Below are 17473 nucleotides of genomic sequence, written 5' to 3'. Positions count from 1 at the left end.
TTTTGCATATAGGGTTATCATTACCATCTTTCTAAATTCTATATATATGTGTTGGTATGCTGTAATGTTCTTTATCTTTCCGGCTTACTTCACTCTGTATAATGGGCTCCAGTTTCATCCATCTCATTAGAACTGATTCAAATGAATTCTTTTTAATGGCTGAGTAATATTCCATGGTGTATATGTACCACAGCTTCCTTATCCATCCGTCTGCTGATGGGCATCTAGGTTGCTTCCATGTCCTGGCTATTATAAACAGTGCTGTGATGAACATTGGGGTGCACATGTCTCTTTCAGATCTGGTTTCCTCGGTGTGTATGGCGTCACATGAGTTTAACCTTGTTGTTCAGTTGCTAAGTCGTGTCTGACTCTTTGCAACCGCCTGGACTGCAGCACACCAGTCTTCCCTGTCCTTCACCATCTCTTGGACTTTGCTCAAACTCATGTCCACTGGGAAAAGGCAATGGCACCCCACTCCAGTACTCTTGCCTGGAAAATCCCATGGACAGAGGAGCCTGGTAGGCTGCAGTCCATGGGGTTGCTAAGAGTCGAACACAACTGAGCGACTTCACTTTCCCTTTTCACTTTCATGCATTGGAGAAGGAAATGGCAACCCACTCCAGTATTCTTGCCTGGAGAATCCCATGACCGGGGGAGCCTGGTGGGCTTCCGTCTATGGGGTCGCAAAGAGTCGGACACAACTGAAGCGACTTAGCAGCAGCAGCAGCATGTTCATTGAGTCGGTGATGCCATCCAACTATCTCATCCTCTCTTGTTCCCTTCTCCTGCCTTCAGTCTTTCTCAGCATCAGGGTCTTTTCCAGTGAGTTGGGTCTTTGCATCAGGTGGCCAAAGTATTGGAGCTTCAGCATCAGTCCTTCCAGTGAATATTCAGGATTGATTTCCTTTAGGATTGACTGATTTGATCTCCTTGCTGTCCAAGAGTCTCCTCCAACACCACAGTTCAAAAACCTTAGGCATGTGTTTTTTGGACCTGAGCCAAAGTCCTCTCCCAAGTGTGAGTCCAGATGTCACCTTCGGGGTGAAATCTTCTCTGACTGCTCCACCTCCCATGCTCTTTCTACATCCTTCCCAGTAGTCATGTCTACAGTGTTGTGCAAGTGTACTTTGTGGTCTAGGTCCCACCTGGGCTAAGAATCTACCATCTGTTCATCCTTATATTCCCCAGAGCTTTCAGGGTACATTGGCACTTGATAAGAAACTGTTACATATTAATGGTGAGTAAAATTTCCTGAATGGGTATAGGAGGCCTATAGCCAAATATAACTTACATTGATCCCATCATGGATGAGCTCCCAGCAAGCAGTAGCAATGTTCTGTATTGGGGAATGGAGGGATTTTGCTCTTACCTGGGGCTCAACATCCAGCCTTGGCTATAAAGTCTCTTTCCCTCTGTGACCTTCACCTGTTTTCTTTGGGTGGATTTAATAACTTAAACTCAGCAGTTCTACTCCTCTATGTATATCCCCACCCCCCCACAAAATGGTAATTCAAAAAGATACATCACTCCAGTGTTCATAGTAGCCTTATTTATAATTGCCAAGATATGGAAGCAACCTAAGTGTCCATCAGCAGATGAATGGATAAAGAAGATGTAGTATAGATATATTCAATGGAATACTACTTAGCCATAAAAAAAGAACAAAATTTTTGCCATTTTGCAGTAACATGGATGGACTTTGTGTTCACAGAACTCAGGGCCCATGTATCCATGAAACTCAAGATGCAGTTAGGGTGAAATAATGTATTTATGTAGTAATCAGCCTACTTCAGGGAATATTTCTGTGATTGGTTTTTTTGTTTTGTTTTAAATTAGTTGACACTGTCAAGATTGCTTTCTCTAGAAAATATATTAACTTATTCCTACATTTGTCTACAGTGTCATTTAAGTTAAATGGATTTAACTTTTGCCAAATTAGAAGGAAACTATTTTTAGTGAGATTACAGAAGTAGTTCTTTATGATCAAGGTCTTTTTCCATGGGAGGGATGCTGCTGTTTCATATTTGGAGAAATTGATTGTCTTAGTAGAAAAAAGTTCTGAACACAAAGATTTTTGTCCTGACAGTTAAGATGGATTTACTCAGAGCATCAAATTGGACATGCCTGAATGAGCTTCAGGAAGTTCCTGTCAGTGAATCAACAGCCTTCCCCTTCTCTTACAAATTATTGGATGCCTGCTTGAGTAGGGCACCAGGCCGGATAGAGCCTACGCAGCAGGGCCACCTCCTGCCTTCTATGGACTTTACAGTCAGAGACAGCTGGCTTTGATGAAAGGACAGATAGAAGGAAGTTGCGGAGAACAAAAATGCTGATCAGATAAATGTTCTTTTCTGTGCCAGGCCTTGTGCTTGGACTCAGGGATACTGACATAAATAATCATCCAGAGGATAAAGTGATTAATTTTTTTTTTTAATGTGGGAAGGAAGAGGCAGAGGAATTGTTCCAAGAGGCTGTGACATTTGAACTTGAAGAATGCCTCAGATAGGAGAGGGGAGGGCAAAGGGAAGAGCGTGATCAAATGCTGGGGGGATGAAATTCATGGATTCAGGGAGCGGCTGGATCTCAGGGTCCCAGAAGAGTGACAGTGGGTACCTGCATACAATTGTGTCAAATCATAAGGAGCACTGAAGGAGCTGTTGAAGGGTCTGGGCTTTATCCTGAAAGCATCAGGCAATCCCCACAGCTTTTGTTTGTTTTCTTCTTTTTTATTTTAAAAATTTTGAAAGTGTGATAACACATTTACAGGAGACTTGGAAAGTACAGAGCAAAGTTACATATGGTTCTACTACATATTAAAATTATTTTGTAAGTAGATAAATTAAGACTTTTAGTTGGAGTTTCAATATCAAACTCTCAAAAATTAATGAATAGAAAAGTAGAAGGATACAGTAGACCTGAAGAGCACTATAAACCAATTCAACATAATTAAGATTTATACAATTTTCACACAGCAGCAGGATACAAGTTCTATTCAAGCTCCCATAGACGATAAACCAGGAGACAGTGGAACATATCCAGAGACATAAAGCATGGTGCAAACATTTCATGGTCTAAAGGTATTGAAGTAGTACAGGGTCTGTTCTGTAATCACTGGGGATTTATGTTAGAAATCAATATGAAAAGATATTTGAAAATAGCCCACACATTTTCAAGTGTGGTGCCCCAGCAGCTTTTTAAAGCAGGAGCAACATGAACAGATTCCAGGAAATGCTGGGAGTTGGGTTGAAAATGGAAATAGAAGAATCTCTATGAGGATAACCCAGGGAAGAGATGACACAGCTCAAAGTAAGGCAGAAGGAGAGGTGGAGAGGAGGGAACAGTTTCCAGCAACTTGTCTGGGTTAGAGTGGCCAGGGCTGAGTGTCCTCCCTAAACCGAGGCTGTGCTTGATTTTAACACATGATATGTATGATGATGTAGCTCATGCAAGTGGCTTAAAAAAGAGAGGGCAAGAGACAGAAGCAATTACCTGAGGAACAGCGTTTTGAAATTATACGTTGAATGGGAGTTGTCCTCTTAGAATATTTGTGTTGAAGCTAAAAGGTGATTATGGAGTTACCTGTTGACATCTCATTTAATTTCTTGCACCAGAATAGCAGAGGCATTTTTGTGCTGATATATATTGTTGAGTTTGGTTCATGGTTATTCCCAGATTATATAGATGAACAGAGATTTTGTGTTTCAATAAAATAAAATTTAGATGAGCAAGGCACCTTGAATCATTTAAATGCACAAATAAGGCTCTAATGAATGATGCACAGCCCTCTGGAATACTTTGGGATGGTTTCAGGTTATCAGTTCATCTAAATTGTCTAACCAGTTTGTTTCGTTTTTTTTGTTTTGTTTTTTTGGCCACGTCACACAGCATGTGGGATCTTAGTTCCCCAACCAGGGATCAAACCCACAACCCTTGCAGTGAAAGCATGGAGTCTTAACTTACTGGAACTTCAGGGACATCCCCTAATTTGTCTAACCAATTTTTGTATATGGAAATATCCTAGGATTGTGTAGTGTGACTTTCACAGGAAAGCAGTGCATCATGAATGGTCACAAACAGTACTTAAGAGACAAGGTTCAGGATGATGTGATCTCTGTTAGTTGCCTTTTGGGACATTCATAGCCGTACATGGTTTGGTCCTCCTAGGACCGGCTCTCGAGTTCCTTTCTACCTTCTAGAGAGAGCTGGTGTGCTTCCCAGGCCATGTGGACTTGCGTAAATCTCTCTAGGAGAAAAATCTCTGCTAGTCTTAGGCAACTCGATGATGACATATTTTTCTGTGTTTTTGTGCCAGTTCAAACTCTATCCCATTAGGTTAGTTGAATCAGATTCTCCCAGTGCCTCCTCCCTGCCCTTACGTGAGGAAACTGCTGGAAGTTGTACTCACTTTTATGGGCTGCCAGGGCATGGCCGTCACTGCTTCAGAATGCCGCCGAGTGCTCTGTAACAATTAATAAGTCATGGCAAAGGGTTTGTCATCACATAGGAAAGTAAGGCGGACATGCACGTAATTTGTCATAAAACAACAGTGTAAACCTTACACTTACCCTGTCTTGAGCACTTAGTTCTCTCAATGAATATTGCACAATAAAGGAACTTAAAGTTATAATTACGTATCTGCCACACGTAGCATTTCAGGAAGACACATGAGCATGTGAACAAGCTCTTAAAAAGCTACTTAATAGTAAGGGGCTGGTAGTTCAGTGGTTGACCACACTCTCCCACTGCAGGGGACACAGGTTTGGTCCCTGGTTAGGGAACTGAGATCCCATGTGCTGTGCTGTGAGGCCAGGAGGGAAAAAAAAAAAAAAGACTAAAAAGTTAAAAAAAAAAAAAAAAACTACTTAACAATGAGAATTATTTAAATAAATGAACTAACAGCAGTATAGTTGAGACAGAAATAATACTTTACCATAAACCAAGAAGTTATACAGTAACAAAACTCCATTCATACATATACATATTTAAATGTATACAGTAACAAACCTCCATTCATAGAGATACATATTTAAATATTTCCATCCCTTTCCATTCTGAGGGCTCAAAGTTATTGCATCCCAGGATGTAATTGGGTGAGGAAAAGAACCGTTGCCCTTTTATTTGGTTAAGGGAGGTTTTGTGGTACCAGTTGGATTTGTAAAAGGTCTTTGAAAGAGAAGATGTGTTGGCAGGATTGGGAGGAAAAGGCACGTCAAGCAAAAAGTGTGTGGCTGGAGTGAAGAAGCAGAGGAAGGGAGTGGTAGGGTGGCTGGCCAGAGCAGCTGAAGGGAATTCAAGACCTACCTCCTGGAATGAAATAGAAGCCCACCAAAGCTTCAGACACACAGTTGCCAGTTGAGCTTTCTGCTTGAATAGGAGCCCATGTTCCCCAGCGCTCCAAGGACTCTGAGGTTTCAGGTGGGGATTAGCTGATGAAATGATCCTGCTGTGGGAACAGTATGAATCAAGATTGTGGTCTCTGTGTGAGGAATTCACATTTTGTCAGACTGCTTTACCAGCTTTTCTTCCCTCATTCCCGTGGCTTCCAAATTAAAGCTATAAACAAACAGATGTGCTGAGAACCCACTGTGTGCAGAGCACTGCTGTAGGTGTTTTGGATTGCCCTGAATTGCAAAGAAGTGACCCTCAAGAGGCGGGCAAAGTGGGAATCCATGGATTTTAGTAAGAATGCTGACGGTAATACAGTGGTTATCCCAAATCCGTGTGTACTCAGCTGTAACATGTGGGATATAGTTAGACAGGGCTAAGGGAGTAGTAAGATGTTTAAAAATCTGTTTCCTAGTCAGTTTTATGTTTGGGGTTTTATGCGGATTTGGGTGCCATGTGGAAGCATTTAATACCTGAGATCTCTTTTATGGTGTTTTTGCATCTCAGTTTCTAGGAGGCAGTTTGGTATAGCAAGAAGAGTGCACACTTCTGAGCCAGGAGAACTGTATTGGAGTCCCTTGGGTGTGCGATCTTGGATAAGTTACTTTAACTTTTTCAGCTTCAAGCAGGCATAAAGCTAACTCCTCAGTCTTGGAACAGAGTCCCCCTAAAACCAAGTTCCCAGTCTTACCCAGCCTGATAGTTTTTGAAGTGATTAATAGATATTTGCATATTGAATCAATACATCAATATTTTATTGCTTATTTGTGAATATTTATGGCTAGAGGTGTTTACTGATTCATAGTTATGCAACACGGTGGCTTTTCCTAATGGCTTTCCATGTTTATTCACAAAAATGGTTTCCCATATGTCTAAGTTTTATAAAGCAGTAAGTGGTCTGGAGAACAGCATGTACAATAGAAATATAATGCACAATTTTTTGTAGTTTTAAGCTTTCTAGTAGTCACATTAAACAAAGCTTGAAAACATCTGAAATTTCTTTTAGTATTTTACCTAGTCCAGTATATCTAAAATATTATTTTGACATGTAGTCAGTATAAACATTATTTTTTTCTTTTTAAAAATTTTTTTAATTGAAAGATAATTGGTTTATAGAATTTTGTGGTTTTCTGTCACACATCAACAAGAATCAGCCATAAGTACACCCATGTCCCTTCCCTCCAGATCCTCCCTCCCATCTCCCTCCCCATCCCACCCCTCAGCCTGTCCCAGAGCCCCTGTTTGCACTCCCTGAGTCACGCGGCAAATCCCCACTGGCTATCTGTTTTACGTATGGTATTGTAAATTTCCATGTTCCTCTCTCCATACATCTCACCTTCTCCCGCTTCCCTTCCGCCCATGCCCATAGGTCTGTCCTCTATGTCTCTTTCTCCATCACCATAAACATTATTAATGAAATATTTCATATTCTTTTTAGAGGGAATAATTCTCCAAAATCCAGTGTTGATTCATCTCAAACCACCAATGCTTCTAAATTTGAATAGCAAATTGGTCAAAAATCCTTGATCTCTATTTAGATATCATAAAATTTACAGTTTAAAAAAACTAGTTTTACATATGCAAATTATTACAGATGTACCTAAATTTTTTCCTGTAACTGAATCAAGTATCAAGTCTTCAATTTTAATTTAAATGGATTAAAATGAAAATGCAGTAACTCAGTTGCATTAACCACATTTCAAGTGCTTCATAGTTTTATGTGGCTGGTATTGAACAGTACAGCTAAAATTATCTTGAATTGTTTTTTAGTAGGTCCCCAGACTTTTAGGCAGCAGAATCATTTCATAATAAAAAAATAAAGATATTCTAAACCTGGATTTCATCTTTGGAGTTGCCTTATACTGATTATGCTTAGTGGTGACTTCTGACACTCAGCTTGTTCTGCCTGCTAGATTGATGACATCTTCTTTGAATGCAGCTCTCTAGGTTAGCCAAAGTAATGTTTAGTTGCTTTTAAAATGCTGCAAGAGGATGACTATTTTTTCATAGCAAGTGTCTGACTCTATTATCTTTTGAGTGAAAAGTCTGGATCTCAAACTGCTTGACTTGCCCAAAGTCCCATGGCTAGTCGTGGGGCAAGTACCCCTTAAACCTGGATTTATGGGTCCTGGCTGCCATGGAGTCCTTATTTTGCCTGCTTTGGACACTTAAGGTCTTACCTGAAGGAGTACCCTTTCTTAGACCATATTTTTTGATTCTCAAACATATCATCAACTCCTGGATCCTTGGGCAGAACAAAGTTGTGGAGATGAAAAGTCTTGGGGATAGACACTTCCTTAGTAGTAAAAAGCTATGTGACAAAGTCCCTTCTTCCTGCCTCTTCATTGACCTGTAAAGGCAAAATTTAACTTGATAGAAAAACAGCCATTTTAATCCCCCACATAGCGCTGCCTTTACTATGTTCATTTCTAATGTATAAAGTTCTCTTTTGGGAATGCCTCTTTTTTGCTCCTACATAAAACCAGTACAGATGATTCATAAGGGTTGGGTCGAAATGGATATGGGATACTTAGCTGAATGGTTCTTTAACATTCAATGTAACTGGTTTTTAGGCACTGCTGTTTTCTGTATGCTTCTTAATGAATAGTCAAAAGGGAGGGATAGAGCTCATTCCTTAAGCTCCTGGCATTAGCTATTTCACCAGCATTTGCATACTTGATCAAGAAGGTTAACATTTTCAGGACCAGTCAAAACTTCAAGTTGGAAATATTGGTTTAAATTATGCTTTTTCAGATGCAGTAGTTGTTTTCTCTCATTTTAACTGTACCTCTCTGAGCTCCCATTATCAAGTTCATTGTATTAAGTATTTAGATGTTTTGGGTAAAAATATGAAAATCCTTTGAGTTTTCACCCTCCACTATTGATGCAATACATCTTTTTTTTTTTTTTTTTGCCATGCTGCATGGCTTGAAGAATCTTAGTTCCCCAACCAGGGATTAAACACTCATCCTCTGCAGTGGAAACGTGGAGTTTTAACACTGGACCACCGGGAAAGTCCCTAATGCAACATCTTGAAGATCCCCTTTTTGTTCTGGGCCACTAGTCAGAAATGTCCTTATGGACTATTGTTTCCAGAAGGCTTACTCTAAAGGCAGATATTGCCTGCTTTTGTTGGCACTGTCATTAATTGTGTGAGTGCATTTTAGAATTTTTGCATCTATGAAGTGATCATTTGTTACATCTCGCCTTCTCTGCATCCAATTCGCTGAGGGTTTAAAAACTGAACAAATAAACCTGCCTGAGTTGTATGCAAATAAAAGTTAGACTTGCAGTGAGGACTTGAGTAGACTGTGTAAAGTGCTTGAGTTTTGTGACATCTGTTTGGGCAGAGAAGCTATGAGGCTGTTTTGAGATGAAAAACACATTAAGGACAACATAAATGAGCCCCAGGTTTGGGGGGAGGTTACTTTCTGGTTCTTTATTATGTTTTGAGTTGTAAGGATGAGGTTACTAGCTTGACAGCTCTGTTCAAGATGGTAACTGTTTTAAACCCTCTCATTCCCCTGTCTGGGGAGACAGTTTTACAGCATACTCAATTATCATTTTTTTTTTAATTAAATATTCCCAGAGGCCACCAGTAGCTTCCAAACCTGGCTGCATATCTGAATTACTTGTGGAGCCTTTAAAAAAGATAGATCCCACCTTTCCACCAATTTCACCAAAAATTGGTGAAATTTGTCCTGGAATTTGTGCTTTTTATGGAGCTCCCAAGCTCTATAAAAAGAGCTGTAAAGAGTTTTTTGTCAGCCCTCTTCCTCCCAGAATAAATGCATTAAACTCAAGAAATAGGATCAATAGAGTGTTCCTCCAATATAACATAATTAAAAGACTATAGGTCAGGGAAAGATCCGGTTAGGCATTGCACTTTCTGCTGTGGAACTGGGGAGTGTTTTTCTAAGCTGATTCATCTTCAGAGAAAAGTTTTTGGAGAAGAAGCACTTAGAGTATGTCTAACACAACTGAGTTCTTTCATTTCTCATTAGCATCGAACCCCTTCTGATTTTCCTCTCCAAGGTGGGGCTTAAGTGCACCTGGTAATTTACAAGAGAATGGGTGACACGTGGGGGTTTAAAGAGAGGCTCTGTATGTTCAGACAATCTGAAGTCATGAGTATTGCACACCTGTTGGTAGAACACTGCTGTAACAGTGGCTGGGCTCCAGGGGTGCCCTGCACCAGAACAAACCAGTATTTTCCTAGAGGCTTTCCTGGTAAACTTTTCGGACTGCATTTGTTTGTTGCATCTGTCTTTAGGTAATGACCTGCTTGGCAGTTGCCACCTACAGCTAGAAGCCTGTATGATAGCCTTATGATTGCCTCCAAGCATAATGACACCCTGTCTTTGATAGGTTCTTGGCCCTTATTATGGTTTCCACAGGGAAGGGGTGAGGCTGCATGGGGTGTTTGCTTGTGTGGTACTTAATTTGGTTTCTACTCTAAGACAGCCTCAGAGGTTCTTTGTCTCTGAAAGATTTGTTAATCCAAGTGAATGATTATATTCTGTACTACGTTATGTCATGGAAAAAGTGAAAAGATATATATAATCCTTTTGGCACTGGCATCTTATCGTTAATTGCCGTGTTTCTATGATACTGTTTTAGCACTTGTATTTATGTTGTTATTTAGTTGCCCAGTCATGTCCAGTTCTTCATGACCCCCATGGAGCAGCCTGCCAGACTCCTCTGTCCATGGGGATTTCCAGGCAAGAATACTGGAGTAGGTTGCCATACCCTCCTCCAGGGGATCTTTCTGACCCAGGGATGGAACCTGCATCTTCTGCATGTCTCTGGCATCCCAGGCAGATTCTTTACTGCTGAACCACTGGGGAGGCCCCTTGTATCTATTAAATTCCTAGAAAGGCTAATGTGCATGTGATTATGCAAATAAAATGTAACATCTTATTACTGAAATATTTCATTAAATGTATCACACACTGGTCCTAAAGACTCAGTGAGAAATGTTGGGTTTTTTAAGACCAGTGATGGAAAAAAGAGAATCATTATCAGCTTGAGTTTCTTATCACTTCAGGGTTTTGATGTAGTTAATGTTCAGTATCATCGTTTTAAATGTTGACTTGTTCTCCATGCTAGAAAAACTGGAGTGGGTGTCTAAAGGCTATTTCTTGCTTCCCATAATATAATAAGGTAGATTGTAATATACATTAAGGAAGGTTCATACAGTCCTGTAGGTCCCATTTGATGAAAGTGGTTATATAATCTAACCTTCATGTTAATCAAGTAGCATGAAATAGTATCAGTCTGTCAGTAGCCTAGAAACAGCCTTTCCCAAAGCAATGAGGTTAACCAGATACACTCAGGAATGTCCTTGCAACTTCTAAGCTTGTGAAAAGAGAAGCAGCCAGTTTGGGCTTTCATTTGCACTTAAAAATATTTGCAGTCAGGCCACCAGGCCACACAGATACAGAAAGGAAATTTTTATGAATATTAGATTAACTGTTAAAGTAATAAAAAGCATCAACTTTAAAGTCATCATTCAATTAATATTTGAGGATTATTATGGAACTATCAATTAAGCATGCCAGCAGTCCATTTTATGTTATTTATTAAATTTAGATTACATTAATATAGTTTAAAATGCATGACATTTATTTAGCATCATCGGGGAACAAATGATCTCTGAGTAAATTTCTTCAGGTCATGAAGTTTAACCCTTGATGTGTCAAAACATTTCAGTTTAATAATACTGAATAGAAGTCTTTCCAAAGTGTACCTTACTATTCTCTGTATTGTATCCGTGCTGTCAGAGGCTGTCATGATTCAACCATGTCTAAATGAATTCAGATCATCAGCAAATGTATTAATTATTAAAGATTCATTGTATGTGGCCACCTTTTTTAATTTATTTTGGCTGCACTGGGTCTTCATGGCTGCACTCAGTTTTTCTCTAGTTATGCTGAGTGGGGGCTATTTTCCAGCTGTGGTGTGCGGGCCTCTGATTGTGGTGGTTTCTCTTGCTGCAGAGAGCATGGGTTCTAGGCCCATGGGCTTCAGTAGCTGCAGCGTGTGGGCTCAGTAGTTAGGGCACACGGGCATAGTTGCCCTGCAGCATGTGGAATCTTCCCAGGCTAGGGATCGAAACCATGTCCCCTGCATTGGCAGGCAAGTTTCCTAACCACTGGATTGCCAGGGACGATCAGGATGGACTCGTTTTATACTAAAATATCCTAAGGCTGCTATCCTTCAAAAGTTTTATGTCTGCTTTTTGTTGTCTTCTGGTTTTTCCTTCAATCTGAGCCATCAGCTGACACATTTCACTTACTCAGCTGTCAGTGTGCCTGCCCATAGGAGCCTTCACCTATCCATGATTTGATGCTTTCAGTCTGACATAAACTGAGGCAAGATCAGGATTGCTGGAATGGTGTGTCCCGTGGGAGAAATGAGCTCTGAGTAGAGACGGGTGAGGTGAGGTAGGAATTCTTAGTAACAAAGATGGACAGACTTTGTGCCATCTGTTTTTGACTCTAAAAGACACCTTGTATTATCCATTAATTCTAGGGATCCAAAGATGAGAACAGTGTGACTCATGCCCTTAGGATGTTTCCCAGACTGATACGGGCCAGGCTACTGCAGAAGGATGAATAGATCATGGAGGGCATCATGGAGACTCAACTCTGGGATTTATGAATGCTGGGGTTTTGGATATGTGAAGTTTCTGGATTAAAAAGGTAGATCATTTGGAGGCTCTTTCAAAATGTTTACAAAAACAAATACTCTAAGTTTACCTTTGTTTAAAAGTTCCAATTCATAGTATGGGAAGTACTAGAAAAAAAATTAATAAATGTAGTGACTCTGGAGTCTGACAACCCTATATTTGAATAACTTGAGAAACCTTATTTTTAACTCCTTTTGTCAACTCCAGAATGGAATTGTAATGCCTGTCTTGTAAGGTTGCTGTGAGGACTTAATGAAATAATACATGTAAAGTGCCTGGCAGAGTACCTGACTTCAGTTCCATGTCTCACTAACATTATTTCTTTTTTCTACCTCTTTCTGTCTTGTACTTCCCTTAAATGCTGTTTGATAATTAATATCTATAATAGAGTGAAAAGACAAAACAAAATTTTTTTTCTTATTTTGCTGAGGCTCTTTTAAGTAATGTTTTTTTGCCATTGAGTGACAGTCACATCATTTAAAAGGTTGGCCTAATAATAGCCTGAGAGATTTGAAGCTGACAAAGTACAGATTTTCAGTTGAGTCTTGACTCCAATGTAGATCCTGAAAAAGGAGAATTGAATAATTCAATACGCAAGACTCAGATACCTCCCTCAGCACACTATTGTATTGTAATTGTTTTGAGCCCTTTCATCAGATGCTACATAGGCACCACAATTGACTCTAAAATAATAATAATAAAAAAGGGCATCATAAACCCTGGATGTGTAAGATACTGTGGAACCACAGGGGCATCTTTACTGGTGTTGAGCTTGCCTGAAACACTTAGAGTGTTCATTCTGGGAATTTGGACATTTTTCTCCTTCCTGTGAAATGTTTCCGTTCATCGGTCAATTCACCATACCATGCTGTTTTGTAATTTCAACCTATGTTGCTCTAGCAAACCTTCAATTACCCTGAGTAAATCAAGAATAGAAAATGACTTGGGTTTCTTGCTCTTCACAGCTGTGTTAGTGAAGAAAATACATTTTCACTGACCCTCATACAATTCTTCTGTCAGAAATAATGCCCATTGAAAGCTCAGTTAGTTACAATTCTATTTTGTTTTTAAGTAACTTTGCCTTTTCCTTCCCAGTCTCCTCACTGGCCTAATCTTGTTTTTTATTTGAAGGTGAAACACTTAACCGTCATCACCAGTATCCTTCATAAATTAAGTTTTTCACAAGTCGATTTAGGCTGTGCCTTTTAAAATAATAGAACTGTAGATTTCCACCCTGATCACTTTTCTTTACCGGTTGTGTTAGCAGATGTTCAGGGTTTTGTCTTCCTTAAAAGTGTAGTTTCTCACTGACTTGGCTTCAGATAGGGATTCTCTGCTATTGCGTTTTGTCTGTAAGAACTTAAGCTGTTTAAAGCTGTTTGCACTTGTGGCCAAGAGTCCTGGTTCCCAAAGCAACGGTTTATCAACCACCCTGTGTTATCTCTGCTCTTGTATTTCTCCGGTCACAGGAACACGAGTGCAGCCTGGCGGGCTGGTCCCTGGGGGCGTGCGTGGACTCGGAATCCGTGGACTGTTTGTGGCGAGCCGTGGGGGTCAGGCTCATGTTCCTGGAGTGCTCTGAGCAGCTTGGCTAATCTGGCAGCATAGTATGTTCTTGTGGTTAAATATAGACATACAGGCACTCTGCAAGTTGTAGGTCACTGTCTTACCGAGCAGCTAAAAATTGTCCCATTGGCATGAACAGTCTGCCCAGGACGGAAGGCCTGTTTTAGTTTGTCTTCTACTGTAGGTCTTTAGCACCTGACTAAAAATACACCTTGGGCCAGAAATAAAGGAGACCCACCTGGTGGCCGAGACACTTATGGTGGCAGAGAGCAGCGGGATCATGGACTCGGTCACTCTCTTTTTCTGCTTCGGAACATAGTCTGTGCAAACGGTTCCCGACTGTGAGTTTGGGTTCCTTTTCAGGCTCATGGAGATTACAACAGCTTGTTGGAGACGATCCTCTGTGATCAGCTTCATAAAAGGGCTTGGTAGGTATGAAAGGCTGATGATTGTGTGGAGTGGGTCATTGGTTATCAGACTCTGGGTGGAGAGAGGGTTCTCTTAAAGGTGTCCGTGGATGGGGGTGGTAGGGACACCTGCGTCTCTAGGCAGGGATTAGTTGTAATGTCACTTGTTTAGAGACGGGAATAATACCCTTTAGGATTTCTGATTGGGATTGCAATTGTTGGGATTGTTTCTGAGGTTAAGATTTGGTTAATTTTGTGTATGAGTCTGTAGAACAACAAACCTGTGATGTCATGGAATTTTTCTGTGCACTGAAATTCTACTAAAAGATTTGGTCTGACTCTCTGTTCTATAAAATTGCTAATCCATAAAAAAAAAACTGCTAGTATACATTTGGAAGATAGTTAACATCCCATTAAATATTACAGCAGAGGTAGGGTTTATGCATGATTTCTTCTAAATGTTGATGTAAATATCCTTATTTGTTTTGTTTTAAACCTTGAAATCGGCCTAAAGCAGTCTTTCCTTTGCTTTGGGCCTAGCCTTCTCCAACATTTAAAAACTGTTTTTCTTTTTTTGTGTAGGAACTAAAAAACAGGATGCCATATGTTAACCAACATTAACTGGATCCAAATTGCATGCGGCTGCTCTTTCTTTATCCAAATAAAATAGCCTGGTTACATTAGCTCTATCATAACCTTGTCAGCAGTATTGTACAGGAGTTCCAAAAAATTAATGAGAGGAAACTTCCATGACACAGAGTTAATTACATGCAACTTGGATATCGACCTCTTAACTTTCTATTTAATGAAAGTAGAGGAAAAGTTAATTTGTAAATGGTAAAGGCATACATATTGTTCTAGTAGAAGAGAAGCATTTTGTTTATTAGTGATTTGGGAGATTTAATTACTTGTTAATTATTCTGCACTATCTCTAATAAAACTACTAGATATTTGCATATAATACCACTCTATTTCTAGGGATAAAATCTCTTATTAGTCATTAATTTACCCCTTTATGGTTTAAAAGTGGAGTATATTAGGAAACTTTTTTTTCCCTCTCAGATTTTTTTTAATGTATAACAAGCATACAAGTTAAAAGGCAAAACTTACGGTTTTATGCCTTTGGAAAAATGCTCCACCATAATAGGACTTAATGAAATGATTCATATTTTTGTTTGCTATCTCTCAGAAATGTTACTGACCCTTGCTATGTTACTGCTGGATAGACTGCTCGTGTGCTCTGGTAGCCAGCTCAACTTCTTTTTAAACTCAGTGTCTCTCTTGCTCACAATCTATAAACTTAACTTTTCTAAGAGATCAGTAACAACTAATATGCTTCTGTGTATTGAAAGATTTATGATCACCTGAAATGATAAACTTGGGGTAGGCATGTATCTATTAAGTGAATTTTACAGTCATTATACAGTTCCATAGCTATTTAAAAATTTAATAAGGCCTATAACATTTTTTATTAAATGATCTGGCATCCAAGTAAGCACATATGAATGAGGAATTTAATAAATAGTTTGATCTTGACAAAATGAAGGACTTAGCAGACTATCAAGGATTTCACTTATTCAGTGAAATGTTAGTGAGTTCATTATCACTTAATGTTAATTCAGTGTCAATGATGTAAATATTTGTGTAATTTCTATTGCATGCCCTGCATTGGAAGTCCTTATCTTGCTATAGATGCTGCAAATATATCTTGAGTTATCATATGTATTCACTTCAGTTCAGTTGCTCAGTCATGTCCGGCTCTGCGATCTCATGGACTGCAGCATGCTAGGCCGCCTTGTCCATCACCAGCTCCCGGAGCTTGCTCAAACTCATGTCCATCGAGTTGGTGATGCCATCCAACCATCTCATCCTCTGTCGTCCCCTTCTCCTCCCACCTTCGATCTTTCCCAGCATCAGGGTCTTTTCCAATGAGTCAGTTCTTCCCATCAGGTGGCCAAAGTATTGGAGTTTCAGCTTCAGCATCAGTCCTTCCAATGAATATTCAGGACTGATTTCCTTTAGGATTGACTGGTTTGATCTTGCTGTCCAAGGGACTCTCAAGAGTCTTCTCCAACACCACAGTTCAAAAGCATCAATTCTTCAACACTCAGCTTTCTTTATGGTCCAACTCTCACATCCATATATGACTACTGGAAAAACCATAGCTTTGACTAGATGGACCTTTGTCAGCAAAGTGATGTCTCTGCTTTTTAATCTGCTGTCTAGGTTGGTCGTAGCTTTTCTTCTAAGGAGCAAGCGTCTTTTAATTTCATGGCTGCAGTCACCATCTGCAGTGATTTTGGAGCCCATGAAAATAAAGTCTGTCACTGATTCCATTGTTTCCATCTCTTTGCCATGAAGTGATGAGACCAGATGCCATGATCTTAGTTTTCTGAATGTTGAGTTTTAAGCCAACTTTTTCACTCTTCTCTTCCACTTTCATCAAGAGGCTCTTTAGTTCTTCTTTGCTTTCTTCCATAAGGGTGGTGTCATCTGCATATCTGAGGTTATTGATATTTCTTCTGGCAGTCTTGATTCCAGCTTGTGCTTCATCCAGCTGGGCATTTCGTATGATGTACTCTGCATAGAAGTTAAATAAGCAGGGTGCCAATAAATAACCTTGACATGCTCCTTTCCTAATTTGGAACCAGTCCCTTGTTCCATATCCAGTTCTAACTGTTGCTTCTTGACCTGCATACAGGTTTCACAGGAGGCAGGAAAGGTGGTCTGGTATCCCATCTCTTTAAGAATTTTCCACAGTTTGTTGTGATCCACACAGTCAAAAGCTTTGGCGTAGTCAATAGAGCGTAATGCATATGCAGAGCGTCTATATCATACATACATGTAGGTATAGTACTGTAAACATATGTATGTGTATGCATTTGATAGTAGAATGCATATTATAATGTATATTGTACTGGTGTGTATATATATTACTTCATGATATAGATTATATTAGCAAAGACATACATAGGATCGGACTCCTTTTCAAGTCCCCTCACCCCCTGTCCCGCATCATGTCGTCTCCAAAGCGATCCTAGAGGGGAACAGCTAGAACTTTGGTTTGTGACATTTGATGTCAGGAGAGGGTGGCTTCTGGCTCTGCTTTCTGCTGGTCATCTCCGCATAGCCAGCCTGTCTTGTCTTTATTGTCCCTTCAGACTGGGTCCTTGTGTCATGTGCCCACTAATGCAGCTGCAAACACACTTCTCTTACCCTTGATTCTGGCTTAAATATGGTTCTGATAACATAGCCCAAGAAGTCGGGTTTGTCCTTCCTGGTGGGTCTGAGTCTAACACCCACGCAGCAGCCTACACACTGCTGCTGCTCCTGCAGCCTCTAGAGCCTTCTTGACCATGACCCACAGCAAGAAACACATTTTGTGTTAGGCCCAGAGCACCCACAGGGACCTATCTATGAGCAT

At 40.0% G+C, this 17473-nt stretch overlaps 1 protein-coding gene across 6 annotated transcripts in view; it reads left to right on the top strand.

The window, feature by feature from the left end:
- FRY (FRY microtubule binding protein) overlaps nucleotides 1–17473 on the top strand; it is a 424070-nt gene that overhangs the window by 192381 nt on the left and 214216 nt on the right. Inside the window, exon 1 of one of the 6 annotated variants that reach the window (XM_043477464.1) lies at nucleotides 13625–14070. The exons of the other annotated variants lie outside the window; for them this stretch is intronic. Within the exon in view, the coding sequence (XP_043333399.1) occupies nucleotides 14010–14070 (61 nt within the window). The 5' untranslated portion in view covers nucleotides 13625–14009. Of the gene's footprint in view, nucleotides 1–13624; nucleotides 14071–17473 lie in introns of those variants that run through there. 6 annotated transcript variants of the gene reach the window in all.

Source organism: Cervus canadensis, chromosome 9 (assembly GCF_019320065.1).
Source record: "Cervus canadensis isolate Bull #8, Minnesota chromosome 9, ASM1932006v1, whole genome shotgun sequence".
Lineage (NCBI taxonomy): Eukaryota > Metazoa > Chordata > Mammalia > Artiodactyla > Cervidae > Cervus > Cervus canadensis.
This window is presented reverse-complemented; position numbering and strand designations above follow the sequence as displayed.